The sequence below is a fragment of the Zonotrichia albicollis genome, chromosome 6 (assembly GCF_047830755.1).
Source record: "Zonotrichia albicollis isolate bZonAlb1 chromosome 6, bZonAlb1.hap1, whole genome shotgun sequence".
NCBI lineage: Eukaryota > Metazoa > Chordata > Aves > Passeriformes > Passerellidae > Zonotrichia > Zonotrichia albicollis.
The window spans coordinates 25,561,714-25,580,015 of NC_133824.1; the positions used below are offsets into that span (position 1 = coordinate 25,561,714).

At 43.6% G+C, this 18,302-nt stretch overlaps 2 protein-coding genes across 7 annotated transcripts in view; one reads left to right on the plus strand and one right to left on the minus strand.

Annotated features, from left to right (window-relative positions):
* GPR176 (G protein-coupled receptor 176) overlaps window positions 1–15,846 on the minus strand; it is a 35,445-nt gene extending 19,599 nt beyond the window's left edge. Inside the window, exons 1-2 of one of the 5 annotated variants that reach the window (XM_026793280.2) lie at window positions 15,707–15,846; window positions 10,844–11,258 (exon numbers count right to left, since the gene is read on the minus strand). In XM_026793280.2, coding sequence (XP_026649081.1) covers window positions 10,844–11,072 — 229 coding nt within the window. In that variant the 5' untranslated portion in view covers window positions 11,073–11,258; window positions 15,707–15,846. Of the gene's footprint in view, window positions 1–1,502; window positions 1,571–3,887; window positions 3,921–10,843; window positions 12,065–15,706 lie in introns of those variants that run through there. The other 4 variants (XM_026793281.2, XM_074542803.1, XM_074542804.1 and 1 more) reach the window with 4 other exon arrangements.
* Window positions 15,847–15,891: 45 nt separating this feature from the next.
* The window catches only part of EIF2AK4 (eukaryotic translation initiation factor 2 alpha kinase 4), a 40,099-nt gene continuing 37,688 nt past the window's right edge, over window positions 15,892–18,302 (plus strand). Inside the window, exons 1-3 of one of the 2 annotated variants that reach the window (XM_074542802.1) lie at window positions 15,892–16,229; window positions 16,786–16,819; window positions 17,854–17,969. In XM_074542802.1, the coding sequence (XP_074398903.1) occupies window positions 15,892–16,229; window positions 16,786–16,819; window positions 17,854–17,969 (488 nt within the window). The remainder of the gene's footprint in view (window positions 16,230–16,785; window positions 16,820–17,853; window positions 17,970–18,302) is intronic. The other variant, XM_026793275.2, reaches the window with a different exon arrangement.

Consider the following 18,302-nt stretch of genomic DNA (forward strand, 5'->3'; position numbering starts at 1 on the left):
AACATGATAGAAGTGTGTAGCAGGGAGAGGGGGGATGTGGGTGTAGGGAGGGGGGGTTTCCAAAATTACAAGTATATGAATATTTTCTTTCTAGAGCTTCCAAAGGTACAACCTGGCCATTGTCTACAATGAGAGACCACAAATAGGAGGAGTATTGAGATAAGATCACAGTATTCCCTAAGAAGCCATGTTACCTTTGGAAGTCACTTATGGCCCAATTTTGCAAAAGCAGAGGAGGATTCTTTGGGTGGGTATCCCAAGCCCAATACTCAGCAGATTGTGACCATCCATCTGTATGGCTTCTCAGGACAGACAGCCAAAACTCACTCATCATTTTGAACAATTTCAGCTGTATGAATCTCTATGCACATCACAACCATTGCTCCTTCTGCTACCCTCACGTACTCTGGCTTCTTATACTCTTTCCTTTGCTCTCTGGACTTCAGTATCTCTTCTCTTCTATTGACTGTGTTTTAAAAAACAAATTTTTAAAAAAAGGATGTCTTTGCTGTCCTATTACAAAGGCTTGTTACAGTCAGAGAAATTTTAGGGTGGTGGCAATTTATACTTTTTCAAATTAAAGTGCAGACATAGAATACTGAATACTTAATAGAATACTTAACCAATTCTTACATGAACACTAGAGAACTGCAGTGGATGAAAATAAGGATAACAGATAACAATTTTTATAAGTGGAGTAAAAGAACATTCTGTAATAGACTATTGAGTTCTGCAGCTTTTTCTGTAAGTATAATAGTAATTCTGCTGACCTGTACATGATGTTCCTTTCAATGTCCTCATTTTCCATTAATGCATCAATGTTTGTGTGGACTAGGCAAAATAAGCCTCTATCTTTTAAAATATGGGCTCAAAAAAAGCCATGGACATGTCAGAGAACAGTATGTTGTATGTGGCAACATCCCCCTCTAATTCCCTGATGATTAGCAGTCATATACACAGTGTTACTGTACACATACAGGTCCTCTCCCAGACTTACTTAGGAAAGATGGAGACACAACATGTCAACAACAAAAAAAAAAAAAGGATGGATGCTGTGTCCAGGCATCACGGGGTATCTGCGCATGCCAAACAAAATAGGATGAATGCTTATCTCTGTGCTGGGCGAACATGTAACAAAGGGCAATCTCACAGGGCAGGTGGCACAGCTGTTTTGCCCAGGAAAGAGAGGAGCAGGGGGAAGGCCAAGCAAGACAGGTGAGTTTGGCCCTGGCCTGCTTCTTTTGGTGGCTATGTGCTTTGGGTAAGTGGGGGTTTGGTGAGGCTACTCTGAGCATTTGCCAAGCAACTACATCTTAATTTACTGCTAAGCACCTTACACAGGCACCACCCTACAGTGCAGCAGGGGGACAGCAATCTTAGTCACTGAAGCAAAAGACCAGCTAAATTAATGAAACCTTTAAAAACTAGCGTTAAGCTCAATGCGCCAGCCAAATTCCAAAAAGAAACAATGTTATTGGCCAGAGCATAATATATGTGATTACCTGCTCAGGGGCAGAGAAATCCCTGATTCAGACTGATACAATCCAAAGGGGTTGTAGCTAATGCTCCTCTGAAAAAGAAATGGGAAATAAACAGTCTAATACCACAAATGGAAAAGGCAAATCAGACAACTCCTTTTCTTCTTGATACTCCTAAAAAATTACAGCTATTAAACTGAAAAAAAACCCCAAAACACCTACCTCAGTAGTTTCCACTTGATCCAACTAATTCAGGCAATAGCAGAAGAAAATGTATTTTAGCCCCTTTTATGACTGACTTTTTTGTTTGTTCTATGGTATCAAAGAAATTATCTAGTTGCACCATACAAAATATAGGTACAACAAAAGTAAGGTGTGCTGGGGTCTGGAAACATGCCAAGTGACACAAGGTTTGTGGACAAAGATACAAGAGGTTACACAAGAAGCAAGATCACTTTGCATTTTATCAGTCTTCTGGAAGAAATTCATGAGTCTTTGTATGGAATTGCTTTGACAGACAAGAAAATAAGTCAAAGGTGGTAGAAAAAAGCAGGCTAAAAATAGTCTCTGTTTCCCAAACAACTAGAGGCTTTTTTCCCCATCCCAAGAGAACTGGCAGAACAGAAGGAAGGACTGTATTTCCTAGGATCCAGACTATTTGTAATGGAAAGGAATGTCAATTACAGCATAGAATATCATAACTAATAAACCATTTTAAAAGGCAGCAGTCCACAGTGATCTCCTAGCAATCGCCAATGACAGCAAGACCATGAGCTGAGAATAAGACAATCAGAGCTCTCCCTGCCATCACCATTCCAGCTTCACTGCTGTTTTTGTTACCACCATTTGCATTGTCTGGCTAAACTCATGCCTTACCATGAGAGGTTACACAATTTCCTATTCAGCCAGCCTTTCAGTCCAGGATATTTTCCTTATTGCAATGTTTCCGTGGAAGCTGGCTGACTACAAGGCACCAGTTCTTCTCCCTGCTTCCAGCAGCTAAATCTAATTTAAAGATGCTAAAAATAAAAAAGGCTTACATATAACAGTACTGTTCAGAAAACAAGAGGCTGTATTTCCTGCAGGGAGAGCATTTAATCAGCAGTGAGATGAACAAAGGTACAATACAATAATTGTTTCACTAGTATTTCTGCCATTTGCAAACTTTCTAGCAGTACCTACCCCACTATCAAAACATTTTGAGAACTCTTTCCTCGTTGGATATTGAGACAGCAAGTATAGGAAACATAACATGGAGAAATCCCAAGTCTTTGGGCATCCAAATTAGCTATTGCCCCAGCTATTGACCTCCCATACTGGACACCCAAGACTATTTAGAGTCATTTACAAATTCTGTGATGGGATCAAAAACAAGTACAACAGGAAAACAAAACATTACTTTGGTTATATGGAAAATTTTCCTTAAATATACACAGGATGTAAATAAAATCCTTTTTCTTTCTCTGCAAAGTACTTCAAATTGATATTCCCACTAGTATACATCTCCTATATGATCTCAGTCTCATCTTAACCAAATATCAAAAAGAAGTGTCTTGTAGCCTATATTAGGAAATATTCACCTCCATGAAGGAGCAGGGAGACAGCAAGTGTGGGAACCTCAAAATCCTACTCAGAGAAAGGACCTCCCATCCCAAACCCTCCCCAGAAAACGAGATTATATGCCAAAGCTGATAACACGGATTTTATTTAACAATGTATGCGAGGTAGAAAGAAATAGAAAACAGAGAGGGAGCAGTGGAGAAATCAAGTAGAAACAGTCACCACCTGTGGATCCAGTGATATTCTGTTGGTCCTTCTTCACCCTGGGCTTCTCAGTGGTGGGGGTCACAAGGTCATTCAAAACATTTTGCTATTTATACATCCTAGCAATCAAAGGAATTAATTTCACTACACAGTTCTCTTATTCTGTTGGCTAAATTATTTCCTCACCTCTAAGGCTCATAAGTGCCTTAAAGGTGCTTATTCTTTCTCTTCTTTTGAGCTGGTGGGCTGTGAGTTGGTGGTTGCAATGTGCCCCTGCCAGAATTATCTTCTAGGGAATCTGAGCTGATTTCAGCACAGTTGCTGAGTTGGCTGTCCTTGAGGCTTGTTAATCCGGCATTATTTGTGCCCATTACCAGTGATAGATTCTTCTCCCCAAACTTTTCTAACATGTCCCTAGGTCTGAGATAACACCTGGACAATAGTATCCCCTTTATCTTATCTCAAGTTCCCACTGTGGTGACTTATCTTACAATCCAAGCTCCAGGTATCCAGCGATGGTGGTTTGGATAGGAAAAAGTGTGTGAGATCAGAGGGAAAACGACATAAAAGGCATCTATAAATTGGCACTAAGTTCACACATTGGTCTGGCCACACCCTGCACCTGATCAGCACAGTCTGTCCCACCTTGTCATTAAACTCCATTGCCAACTCTTCTCATGGGTGAGGGGCTCTCTCCTCCATGGAGCTGTGAGCAAACAGAAATCCAAGTGCAGTAACTGGGGAAAGACAATGGGACAATCAGGGCTGATGCATCAAGATGGCAATGCCTGGAGAGACAGAGAGTGAGCATTTGTGTGGGTGTGTGTCAGTGTGTGATCACGACTGAACACCAAGCCAGACCATCCAGCAAGAAGGAGATGCTCAGGAAGCCAATGCTGGTGGGGCCATAGGTGTGATCCAGATAACCAGGGGGGACAAGAGGGCTCTGAGAGTTGGCCAGCAGAGGACCAGGAGCTCCAAACCGGCTCCTGGAGAAAGCCATCTACATCTGTGTGTCTGTGTGTGAGGCAACTGGGAGGCAAGAGGATCCCAGGCCAGCTACTGGGCAGACTGGGAGTCTAGGACCAGCTGCTACAGAGTGATCCATATTGGCTTATATGTCCATATACTTATATATTTTATACTAATGGGCTTTCATCCTTCCCCAGAGAGGGGAAGAGGATGAGGCCATTGATACACCTTGTGTCTGCCTGAATGCTGCATTGTGTCAGTCTGTGTGTCTGCTCACGGGTAAGAGGTATAGATGTATTGTTTGCACGTGTGCCTCTTGGGAATGCACGCTCAGCCTTGCTGTTGCTCATTCTGAGGAAATGGAGCTGTAGCAGGAACACCTCTACTGGCCTACAGGATTCTGCAGCATAGCCAGCACCTTTTGTGGAGACGTATACCATTTCCTAGATCTTGAAACATGTTCTTCAGCGGCAAATGCACTTTTTCCAACATCACAGAAAAAAGAAATTAAAGATGAACAGAATAGGAAAAAAAACTCCTCATTTAAGAGCTCATGACACCTCCCTAATAGCAAGCCACTAAATGAAATCTGTAACAGAACTAACACTATTTAAAATTCTTGCTAAGTGCGTGGGTTCATTCATGCCTGAAACACTAACTTACTGCCCATGACATCAATACAAAATCTCGGATCTAGATTTTCACTGAAGTTCTAAACAATCGAGTGATACACAGCAGCAGGTGTTTCAGCAACTGTAACTCACAATAAAAAGCAAATAATGACATCCAGTCACTTAGTTAAAGAGCTGTGGTTCATAGCTCTCATTAAAGTGTTCACAGGGGAGTACAGACAGTAAAATGACTGGTAAGAATCAGTTTCTCCCTAAACAGCAGCAGTTTGCAACTTCCTCACAAGGGGAGGCAGAGGGGCAGGCAGTGATCTCTTCTCTGTGACCACCAGTGACAGGATCTGAGAGAATGGCCTGAAGCTGTCAGGGAAGGTGCAGATTGGATATCAGGAAAAGGTTCTTCATCCAGTGGGTAGCTGGGTACTGGAACAGACTCCCCCAGGAAGCGGACACAGCAGCAGAGCTCAAGAAGCATTTGGAAAATACTCTCAGGCACATGGTGTAATTCTTGGGGCTGTCATGTGTAGGACCAGGAGTCAGACTCAGTGATCCTTGTGGGTCCCTTCCAACTCAAGATACTCTGTTATTCTAGGATAAATGGGATCAATGGCTGTCTACAAGGCACCAGTTTAACATCCTTGACACACGATTTTTAGAGACATTGGTTAACCCCCCCAATACATGTCTGAGGAAGTCTTCATCACACAGTATGCCCACAGTATCAGGCATAAATCACTGCATCTCATACTTCCAGGTTAGGTAAAGGGCTGTTTTCCCAAAGCCTCCCTTAAAAGGCAGCAGCAGTGCTACCTGAAGGGCCCCCAGCCAAAGCCAGGCAAGGCGCCTCTGCAGAAGCTCGGGGAGAAGAGAGGTCTCCATGGCAACAGGGGCGCTAGCAATCTCACAACCCCTCTTCTTCATCCTTTCCTCAAACTCAATTTTTCTTCCAAAGAGAATTGCTTAGCAGTTCAACTGAACACACACAAAAAACAAAAGCATAACATCTCTTCCAGGTTGACTTTACTAAGGTGCATCCTGCTGCACAGTCCGTGACTCTGAGGCTCAGAACCACCCTTACAAAACTGCAGGGGAAAATTATTACTACAGTGTTATGGGACTGCAAGATGGTAATACTATGCAGTTAGTAGTACATGCAACCACCACTCATAGCATCATTTGCCTGATGCTTCCTTTTAGACTTGATTTTCAGTCACTTTTTGTTTTGCCAAACTTTAATTTAGTTCCTGAGTAGCTGAAATAATCTATGCAAAGTCCCTGTTTTAGAAGATTTCATCTAGGACACTTCTTATAAGTGTGATACCAGTGAAACAAAACATCATAATTCCCATCCCCAAACCTTTTTGTTTCTTACCATCAGGTAACTCTACCCTTTTCTGTGGGCATAGCTAAAAATTTGGCTGGAGCTCTTGCAGACATGATCCTCATTCTTTAAAAATTTTCTCGGTCTAGCCTTGAGTCATAGATCTGCAGTATTTTTTACTCCATTCTTTACAGAAGATGCCTATGGCAAGCTTTACTGGTAGCTATTCAAAAACAGATATTCTGTTCCTTATGCTAACATACATTTGCCTTTACGAACATTAGGCAAATGTTTGTAAACATTAGGTAAATGTTTGCTACCTACGCTGTCTTACTTCAGGTTTGTACCCCATAAGGGACATATCCCTTTAAAAATTAGTTGCTGCAATACTGTTTTACATCTCTCTGCACAGATACCAAGACAAGAGGAAGATCACTTCCAGGGGCAGAGGGAGACTGGGAAATCCTCATGAAAAGGGGCAAGCCTGTCCTACAGGACACTGAGAAGGCAGCAGAGGTTCACTTTGCACACCTCTTTCAAAGCACATAATTTTCCTTCAAAACATGGCTGGAAACCATGAGGTAACCAATCTAACCCATGGCTTTCCAAAAAGCACTATAACCACTGAAATAGAGTTGAAACTTTAGCAGAGCATCCTCAGCCTTTCCAGTTAAATTTCCTTCTGTACAGGACAGATTTAGGAAGCTGAAAGAGCAAGTAACATAGAGCCTAATTCCCCAAACCTCAAATAAGGCACTGATCTAAAATGTCTGGGAAAGCTTCCTGGATTTGGGATTATGTGGGATACAGCTAGTAAAAAATGCATAGAAAGTAAGATGCATATTCAGTCTGGGGAGCAGACATCAGCACTGAAGACATTTCCTTTCTTGTTGTAAATTGCATCAATTTTGTGCATGTGGATTTTTTTCCTAAATGACTGACAATAATTATTTTTTTAAAGAAGAAATTCAGTTTTATATAACATGAAAATTGTGAACATACTCAGCCTCAGGAACAAATGTTGATTCTCAGACCTTGGAAATATGAAAAGAACAGAAACTCCAAACCAGTAAAGGGGAAATTTCAGTTAGATATATGGAAGAATAAACTGTGAGGGTGGTGAGACACTGGAACAGATTGCCCAGGGAAGTTGTGGATGCCCTGTTCCTGGAAGTTTTCGGGGCTAGGTTGGATGGGGCATTGAGCAGCCTGCTCTAACTAAGGGTGTCCCTGCCCATGGCAGGAGTGATAGAATGAGATGACCTTTAAGGTCCCTTCCAATCCAAACACTTTTGCAATATAATTCTACAATGGGACATAATCTCACCTAAACCTGACATGACATTTTACTGACAGTTACACCTGTCAGTAAAAACACAACTCATAAGCTCCTCTACTTATCTGCTGTGACTTTATGTGCAGAACTAAGTAAACCATGGGAAAACCATGTTCAGAGAGAGAGCCCACATCCTCATCTGCCTCAAAACTTTTATTTCTGGTCTTCCTTTCCCTTTTCCTGAGAAGGTGCTATTGTCCACTGCATTTCACCCATCATTTTTATCTCCCTTTCCAAGAAAGTTCACTGTGCACACTGGTTCCAAGAGCTTTTTGGAGACCCTCTTCATTTCCAAGATCTCACCCTACTGCTCGCACTCAACTGAAAGAGGCTGCAGCCACCTCTAGCGACCTCTCTCCACCGAAACTCAGAAGTGATACACTCTCTTTCTTCTTTCAAAGCTGAAGTAATAATTAGTCTACGCATAGTGATTCCTTCTAATGGCAAGAGAAAATTACACCTTGCAGATCAGTATTGCTGTACTCCTATATTCACCGCAAAACTGATCTCAGGAATCTTCTTTGATAAAAAGAAAGCTATTAAAACTTTAGTCACTTGGAAAGGGAGCCCTATGTCATCCCAAGCTTAAAATAAAGAAAAAGAAAAAAAAATTTGACTCATCCTTGCCTTCAGCAGACATAATGAAACTCTCAAAACAGCACTGTTCTGTCATATAACAGTGAGAACTAACACAAGAATTTATCCTAGTGTCCCAAGTCTTCCCACAGGACTCAAATAGAGGTCTTAAATGGGAGAAAAGAAAACCATAACAGGCATCTCTCTCACAGCTGAAAACATTCTTGTACACAGCAGGGACCTAAATTAAATTCACAACACCAACTGCGATTCTTCCCTCTTGCAGGACCTGGACCTCTCCATGCTGCACACTCCTGATAATGTCAGACCCCTGCAATCATTATCAAGACTGGGTGAGTCATATGGGTTTGTTCCATTTCAAGCTGAAATTTTTTCCTTTAAAAAGGTAATTAATGCTATTTTATCAATAGCAAAATGCCTTGGGCATGCACTGATGATGTGAAATGCACAAGCTGCACATCCACCCAAACCAGAAAGGATTCAAACCCACACATCCTACCCCTGAGGGGCGTGACCCCATCTCAGGCTTTAGGGAGAAGGACTGTCTCATCCACCTACTGAAGGGCTGCCCCTCTGCAAAGAGTAACCTGGGACTCACCAGAGCAAAGAACTGCTGTTCTGCAGCTTAACTGGGGGGCTCACATGATGGAGAAAAGAGCTGGATGCCACTCATGCTCCAAGGACCATGGCAGAGGATAAATGATAATTAACAGCGTTCCTGGAAGCATTAGGTGTGAGGCAAATACCCAGTTGTTATCCCTTGCTGATGCAGAGATACTGTCCAGCGTGTGAACATCCAAAACTCCTGGCATATATGAGAGATGTGGCTTTCTTTCCATTCAGTAAAAAAGAAATAGTAGTACATTCATTGGGTTGATATGGGAAGACATTTTTAAAGACTCCAAAGTTCTCAGTTGTTATGATACTGTGTATCATCAATGTTTTAAATTAGCACTTCAGGGACACAGGGAGACTAGTAGCAAAGGCTACTAGTTTCAAAAAAATAGTTTAGATTGGTTTCCATCACTGTAAATGCATAAGGCCCACTGCTAACATTTGTCATTGGACTAGTGCACTTTCATAATTAAAAAAGTATATTATTTCCTCCCCTGTTTAGCTCTTTGACAGGCCTGGAAAAGTTATTGATCTGAAAGTTTCATCAGCCTCCCAGCCATCCAATCTGCAAATAAACCCCTTGTGACATTTTGAAATGTTTTCTCCATTTCTTGAAAACAAATTGCAGGAGGGCCAAACCATAACTTACATTAATCTTGCAAAATTTGTACCTATGGTATTTTTTGCTTGGTTGGTTGGTTTTTAAGAACTCCTAGCTGCTGAAGGAGGACTACATGATAATGTATTTTCTTCTTCAAATAATTTTGGAGGATCCACACTCACGAAACAAAATCTGGACATATGACTCAAATTTATTCTCTGTAAGGTTCAAAACCCAAAAAAAAAATGAAAGAATTAAAACTCTGACTTTCCTCATCAAGTCTTGTTATTTTAGGACACTGTTTGCTGGCTATTGTTTTGTGCCAGGTACTACCCAACACACAAAAAACCACAGAGTACCTATGATATTAAGAGTATCCTCTCCCCACAATATATGCTAAGAAGAAAAAAAAGCAAGAACCATGAGGATTATCTCCACTGCACAGAGGAATAGTTGATGCCAAAAAACTCAGTGATTTACAGTAAGAGCCAGTAAGTGCATCATTGACTGGGACTCAGCACTGTTCCATGGCTATGCTTATCATCTTCTTAAAACTTATTTAAGGAATATTACATGTTACCAAAAGGATATAGATATTAGAATTTATTACCATGACCACAAAAATGGACTTTAGCATTACTCAGGATCAGGAAAATCCAAAAGATCCAAAACAAATTCTTGATAAAATGAGCCAATGACCATCAGCAAATTCCTGATTAACTCCCTTAAGAAAAGCTGGGTGCTTTCTCACTCAAGCCGTGTGTATAAAGCCTTGAATGACTGAGGTAGTAGTGACATTTTACTGAAATCCAGCTTACTTATCTCCCAAACAGTGCTAACTTGACTCACCATAAGATTTATTTTGCCTTGGATTTTTGTTTTGGAATTTTTTTCCTTTTTTTTGCTAATAAATGCGCACATATTCCTAACAAAATTTGGTGTAAGCATCGAGAAAGCAAATGTACACACATTCATAAAATTATATAGCAGTACCCTACAACCACATATGATTCAAATGACAACACATATGATCCTTCTGTAAAGCAAGATTGCACATGGTTATACATATTTACAGTATAAAGTACTTCTAAAGGATTTACTTAAAATCTGGGGGACACAAATGCCAAATTACTGCAGAGTGAAACATAAATTCAGCAAAACTTGTTTTAAAACAGTCCACACCCTTGTTTATGTTAAAGAGAACAGATCCCATTGCAGCTGAAAATAAACATGTCATGAACCCATCTAAATTTTGCCCGTTTAAATTCTAGTAGAGAAGGTTACTAAGTAATACATACATCCAATGTACAAGTTCTTATCCATGACGAATACATTTTATGGCAACAGCTTTTACACATCAAAACCTACAAGGAACTTTAAATCATACACCTGAGGACCAGAAATGCAGCAAGAAGAGTCACGAAGGCAACCAGCGCTGCCAGGTACCATTTGGTCTGCAGTCCCTGACCGCAAGGATTTAAAACAAAAATAAAATAAAATCAACCGAGAACTCCAGCAACTCTCACTCACCCAGCAAAGAGCCCACAAAGATGACAACCTGCACGGTGGTGGTGAAGTGCCGGTAGCTCTGCTCCTCGCCGTGCTCCTCGCTCTTCACGGCGCCCGCCTCGCTGACATTCCCGCCCTGCCACACCATCTGCCCGGCCGAGGCGCTGCCCGTCTCCAGAGCTCCGGTGACAGCCTGGGACGGGGCATGGTCGCTTTCATTCACCAACACCCAGCTTCTGTCGTACCCCATGGCGAGGTTCCGCCTTCCTCGCTGCCCCCTAATAACACAGGTTGTCCAGCCCTTGTCTTTAGTGAATGAACGGAGCCCACAGGCAAACAGACGCTTCTGAGGATAAAGCCCGGTCTCTGCCTCTCGGAGGCATCTTCACCACATTCCTGTGTCCCGAGAAGCAGGGCTGGCTGTTCGCGTTGTCACCTAGTAAGTCATGACAGCCAGTAAACAAAAACAGAAAACAAGCCAGGCTTCTCCTTCCGATCAGCTGTGCCACAGTTTTTGCTTCACCCCGCCACAGGTCTCCTCAGCATATTTTACCGCAATATGCGAGAGAGAAGGAATCGCGGTCCCCAGAATCACACCCCACACCGCGGCTCATCCTCCCTCCGCTGCCGAGGGTCGCGGCGCGGCCGCCGCGCACACGCTCGCACGGCCACGGGCTCACTGCACAGCAAAACCGGCCTGCAAAACTGGGGAGACACCAACACTGTCCCCCCACTGCACTCTCGGCGTTGGCTCTGGCTTTGCTCACAGCCCTGAGAGAGGAAGAGCACGGTTTTCCCCGGGGCACACCTGCTCCCGCTCTCTCCTCTGCTCCGGCCCGCTCCACCCGTGCGAGACACGGCTCCCTCCCGTCTCTCTGCTGGCTCTGCGCGGTGCCGGACGCCGCGGAGACCCTAGCACAGCGTCCGGAGAGGCCAGCGACTGCTCAGGGGCTGCCCCTGCGCTCCCGCTGTCCCTCGGGGAAATGAGCTGGGCTTTGGATCGCAAAGCGGGGGGCGCTTGAGCGATCCGTACGATCCCTGCGCGCCCCGCGCTGAGCGCGGCTGGCAGCGGCAGCCCTGCTCCTTCGTGCTCCCACATCCCGGCGCGGGCGCCGAGCCGCTGCGGCCCCGCACCGCCAAACCCTGCGGCCATCCCGACCGGGGGAAGCAGGAGCCGCCGGCCCGCCGCGCTCCCCAGGGCGGGCGCGCCGCCATCACGTAACGCAGCCGCGGCGCTCGGCGGCGCCGCCATTTTGCTCGGGGGCTGTGAGAGCGTGCGGGCGCCTTTTAAACCGGTGTTGTGAAACAGGTCCCTAATTCTGATGACAGACTGTCAAAACACGGTGCTGGGTTCTAGATATGTTACTTGTTAAAATAGATTTTTTTTCTAAATGTATAATTTTTCAGAAAAGCTCTTACGTGGTCGTAATAAGGGCATTGATTCTACAGATGATGTGTATCCATATAGTGGATACACGTTTGCCTTTAATTTGGAGACTAGTGCTAGTTAAAAATTAAGCCAGAAAGGTTTTTTCAGCCACTGGCTGGGAGTCTGTAAGTACCCCGGGAAGAGAAGCTATCCATGTGCTCAGCCCCGGCAGGGCAAGGCTTCCTCAGGCACCCCAGGCCCATGAGATGTGTTCCAGTAGCATCCACCCGGTCTCGTGCAATGTGAACTTCAGTGATCCAGGACAGAGCTAGGTGCTGTGCCATGGGTTCAAAGACATTTGCTGACCACCGGGATAGGGGACTGCCATTGCCCTATCCCACCACAGATCCTGGAGGCTGTTGCCCAAGCCTCTGCTTGTACCTCCATGTGTTTGGGCCCCGCCATTTGCAGCCTCCTCTCATTCCTCTAGGAGTTCATTGCTCCAGCCACTTGTCTAGTAATTCACATCTCTGACTCACTTATTGTGGCCTCAGACTCGCTCACCCTCCTACCTTTTCCTCTCACCCATAACTCATTCACTTTGTCCACCTAGTCCCTTCTTCCCCCACTTTCTAGGCAATATTCAGCAGCTTTCACCATGCTTTCCCCTTACTGTTCCTTTTCTGAACAAGCTTCTTCCTCTTTTTTGCCTGCAGCATTCTTGTGGCCAATGTCTGTAACCAGAGTCTGACCTCAGTCCCTCACCTCCCAGTCACCTGCAAGGTGCTTTTCCTCACACAGCCATCTTTTCTTCAGTTCTTCCATCAGTATGAAATGATGACCAAGGAGACAGACAAGAGTTAATGCTTACTATCTATAGCCTACACTGTTTACCCTCTGCATTGTGTTTGCACAGATCTGCATAGTCAAGAAAGATTGAGCTGGCTAATGGAAGAGGTCCATGGGCATAGGATGGTCTGAGTTTGAATTAGGAATGGAACAGAAGTAAATTGCACAACTGGAACTTTGAAGGACACCATGGCCAAAAAAGAAATCTTTGTCTGATTAAAAGTCATTTAAATATTAAAATAGTCATATCTGCATATGCTAATAAGCTTAATGAAGTACCTGCTACCACATAAATTACTGTATTGCTCAATACTCTGCTTAGACCATGCTATAGGTAATGTAGGAGGGGATCAGATTGCACAGTATGTAAGGAGGGCAGACCTGTTAGGACTGCACAGTATGTAAGGAGAAAGACCCTTAAAGACCTCAGAGACAGTTCTCAGGCTACTCTCCTCTCCCTCCATCCAAGTGGAGATGCTGTCTTGATAAGCGGGTACCTGCTATTATTATTATTATTATTATTATTATTATTACCCAAGTTAACACAATGTTATCATTAGAACTCTATCATAGCTTGTGCATTTATTCAGACTATTTCTGTTGCTTCAATAAATCACATTATTTGTAAATCTGTGCTCATGGAAGTTCCCATTGAACATGACCATGTCATGCCAATTTGGTTATAATCAGAATAAGCCCAGCTGCATGCAGCCCCTCTGATCTCTGAAGACTGGCTGGAATGCAAGACGTTTTATTTTCTGCCAAATTTCTTACTCTTAATACTCAGAACCTTTTCTCTCCCTCCTGCACTTCATAGGAAGATTGACTTCCCCTCACCATGCACATGGGGAAGTGAAAGCACATTCTCACAAATCATTTAAATTTTATTTGCTAGAATTAAACTTTAATGTTGTTGTGGGAGAGAATTTTAAATTTTGCCTTAAATCTTGGAAGGGAAGCTTCTGTCCAGATGCAGTCTGGCACATGTTTGAGGCAGGTGTATTCCATCGTATTCCAGTAAATCTGAGCTGAGCATGTGAAGACTCCCTGCAGTAATGTAATTTGGTTCAGTTCATGCAGGTTTTCAGAAGGTTAGCTAGCAAAGCCACAGCACTGAAAAAGGTTGTCTCTCATCAAATTTTCACACTCCTGCTGGAGTACAAGACTTTTAAAAACAAATTCTTAGAATGTTTTTATGATTATGTTATTTTACTCTAGCTTTCTTCTTAGAAACAATGAATCATTATAGAAGTAATTAAGGGAAAAAACAGTTTGAGGTAGACATCTGGTCTAGAGCACTTCATCTTAACTGGCTAAAATTTTGCCAAGTCACAAAGTAGGGGAAAGTCAGGCAGCTTTAAAAGGCATATTGTTATCTGGGCCACCCACTGCTATACAGTGTAACAGGGGAGAAATTTCCCATGTGGTGGGCTGTGTTCCCCACACCACATGCTTGGGAAGTACAAACCCATAATTGCTGTTAAAGGAAATTTTGGTGACATTTCTTAATTACTTACTGCATCACCGAGGCATTCTTGCTGTGTATTTGTGTGGGAGAGAAGATGTATCTGTGGCCTGGACACTTTTATTTCCAGTCTTTAACGCAGGGAAATTTTTTATTTATTATATACAGACTGGTAATGAGCATACCCAATTGTACCAGAGGAAACTTTAGTGATCAGTTACAGTGCCCCAGGTCATAGATGACTGAGCAAAAGGATGTCTCTGTTGTTGCTAGATAAACACTAAACAGCTTTGGTCTGTTTCCAGACCACTTCCCACCAAAAAGCAGATGAAATAGAAAGACCCTGCCACTAAAGACACATTCCAGGAATGGTGAGGAACAAAGACCAGTATCACAACAGTGATACAATTTAACACTTGTTTTCGTTTGATACTAACGACACTATTTAAGTGCAACTGAATGATAAAGCATGCGTGGAACAAACTTTCAATTTCAGAAGTACAAATTGAGGGCCATAGAAACCAATCATTAGTGTAAATGAGTGGTTTCTTTATAACAAAAAGTCTGTACCCAGGGGTCAGGGAATAAAGTCAAAGTCACCAAAACTCCATTCCTATATCTGGGTGCGTGGTAGCAACCTGGGTTGTTTTTTGTTTGTTTGTTTTAGGTTTTTTGTTTGTTTGTTTGTTTGGGGTTTTTTTTTTTTTGTTTTTTCTCTGGGGACTACTCACTTAATAGATAAGCTTGTATGTATGAATTTATTTGGGGTTTCTTTGTGAAGATCCCAAAACTTTAAAGACTCCCTCTCGTGGCAGGCTTTTTCAGTAGTTACCGTGTGAAGGGACCGAAGGAAAGCACATTTTCTTCTCTGGTTGTCACTGCTCCCCTGACAGCCCCCAGCTGCCTCTCTCTGGCAGGTCCCACCAAGGACACCCGGCCTCCCTGTTTTGTTTGCAGTTCAACCAAAGACTGTTCGCCCTCCACCTGCTATTACTCACTAGAGCACCTGTCAGTGGGAGCCTTTCTACAGTTTTCACGGGAACTTGTACCCTGCCCCAGCTCTACGTGAAATCTATACTGAAATTCGTGGTTATTTTTCCCTTTTATGACTCTTTCTCAAAAGAGTCATAACAAAGAGTTCAAAAAAAATCTACACAGTATGCAACTGTCTTTGCTGTGTATCTCTGTAATGCAGATATACCTGGAGGCCTATCCTGTTGGAGCTCATCAGAAGAGATTCTTCACCCAGAGGGTGGTTGGTCTGGAACAGGTTCCCAGGGAAGTGGCCATGACACCGAGTCTCCCAGAGTTTGGACAGTGCTCTTAGTCACACTGTTTCGTGTAGGGAGTCCCGTGAGGAGCAGGGCCTTGCACTCGGCGATCCTTATGGTTCCGTTTCATCTCGGCACGTTCCTGCGGACGAAGCACCGGGCCCCACGCGGCGCCGGCGGCCGCGGCCCCGGCCCCCGGCTCCTCCTCCTCGTGCCGCCGCGGCGGAGGCGGTGCCGGGCCGCGCTCCGGCAGCGCGGGCCCCGCCATGGCCGCTGCGCGCCCCCGCCGGCAGCGCTGACATGGCCCGGGCCAGCGGCGGGCGGCAGCTGCCGGCGGAGCTCGCTGCGGAGCCGCCGGAGAGTTACCAGCTGCGGCAGGAGAACGAGCTCCAGGTGCTGGAGTCCATTTACGGGCAGGACTTCCAGGACCTGCGGCAGAGCCAGGCCTGGAAGGTAGCGAGCGGGGTCCGCGCACAGCGCGCTGGGCGCGGGGCAGAGGCGCAGCGGGCCGGGCCGGGCCGGGCCGGTGTGGAGCGGGGCCGGACGGCGGCGGGAGCGCCGTCGGTGCTGCCTCGCCGGGGCCGCTCCGTGTCTGCCTTGCCTGACGTGTCGCGGCTCTCGCTGCCTGTCCCTTGTCCTTCCCTCAGCCCTGCAACCGGCCACCTTTGCGATTGATATAAGAGCGCTCGCTCTATAATCAGTGCTGTGCTCATAAATTGCATTCAAAGTAATTATCAGGCTTTTAAATAATGCCTCAATTCATTCCTTAATCTACTAATTACATAGCTGCTCAATTAATTAATCTCATCGGTATACCTGGCAATGTTTACATAGTTATTATATGCTGTGGTTTTGTCACAGTGCGCCTATTTCCATGATAATTGTTTTGCTTTCATTTTTATAGGTGTGGGGTTTTTTTAATTACAGCTAGTTAATGCTCAGGCCTGGTCCTCATGACTCTGTTCCATTTGTCTTTCGTGTCCCCATCAAATTGATATTTCCTTTCCAGCTGTGCCCATGATACTGTTTTCCTGTATCTGGAGGTAATGGTCATTGTTCTGTTCCACACGTTCACTTTTACTGTTGTTTCTTTTTGCATTCTTTTGTCTTGAATGTCTGCTATATATCCCCTGCTTTCTTTTGTGCTAGAGGCTTGAACTTAATTTTTTTGCAGCAACTTGTGACTTCTCTTCTTATGAAGATTGATGAGAACATTCTCAGTAATTTGCTGGGTTTCCAGAAGTGTTCACTCTGTATTGAAGGTCATACCTGATATCTTCTTCCTGTGAGATGTTCTCCTCCTTGCTAGAAAAGCAAAGGGGATAGTTACCATCTGTTGCTGTATTTGTTATTCCATGTGGTCTTACTTCCCTCCCTGTTTTTCATGTACTAAGGGCTGGGTTGTTTTGTTGTTGTTTTTTGTTGTTTGTTTTTAAACCTAATTGAAAAGAAAAAGTTGGGAATACTTATATGGGCGTATTTTACTTTATTCTGATTTTGAGTGGGTGATTTGAACAGGGTAGGGATGGGGAAGGCAATGCTTGTTAAAATTCTGGTTTATGGAAAAACACTAAGAACAATTACAGAAAAAAAATACTGTCCAGTGGTTTGGCCATGTAAGGTGTATATTGGTAAGGTCTGCTGCCATGTTGGAAAAGAAAATAATGCCTGAGTTAGTAATCTAAACACTAAAGAAAAATGCTGTCCTTACAATGAATGCTTTAATTTGTGATATAAATAACCTGTGTTAAGTTTATTTATTTTTTTCCTACTGCTGTCTTACAGTAAGCAGAACAAAAGTTTTATTGTAGAACCTCATTTTTGCTCAGTCTGAATCATCTTTCTAATGACTGTAACTACACTTGTCTGAAGAAATTGTAAAAATATACTGCATAAACTATGATAGTCAGTGGACCTGTTCACTCCTACTGAGTAATGTTAACATATTAATGTATTTTTTTCATGGTTTGGATGGTCTAAGCTGTATTCTGCTATAATATAGATTGAGAGTTGTGTGTTTTCATTATAGCAAAACCAAGTGAACCTTTTCAATCAGAAGTTTTGGTTTGTGTTTTAGGTACGACAACCTCCTGAAATTAATTTAGTTCTGCGTCCTCAGGGATTGACCGGTGCTAATGAAGTGTATGCCAAAGTTGACCTGTGGGTCAAGTGTCCTCATACTTACCCTGATACGTAAGTGAACATTAAATTATAACCTTTTTTCTCTGCTTTCTGTAGCAAAGTGTAAGTTGAAAAGACATGTAGTTTTATGTGAATAAAACTTAGTCTTGCTTTCTGCATGTCAGTATTTATTAAGCCTGGGGTATTTTATAATATGCAGTTCTAAACTCAAACTGAATTGGATTTAATCTTTTGTGCAATGGAGAATGATAGGAATGAGTTTGTCAGTGCAGAACTGCAGCCCCAGATTGTAGCTTGGAGATGCATAACCACAGGTGTACCTGCCACCGTCCAGTGCCCTTGTTAAACTCCTGAACTCCTTTCACCTGAGACAGACTGAATCTC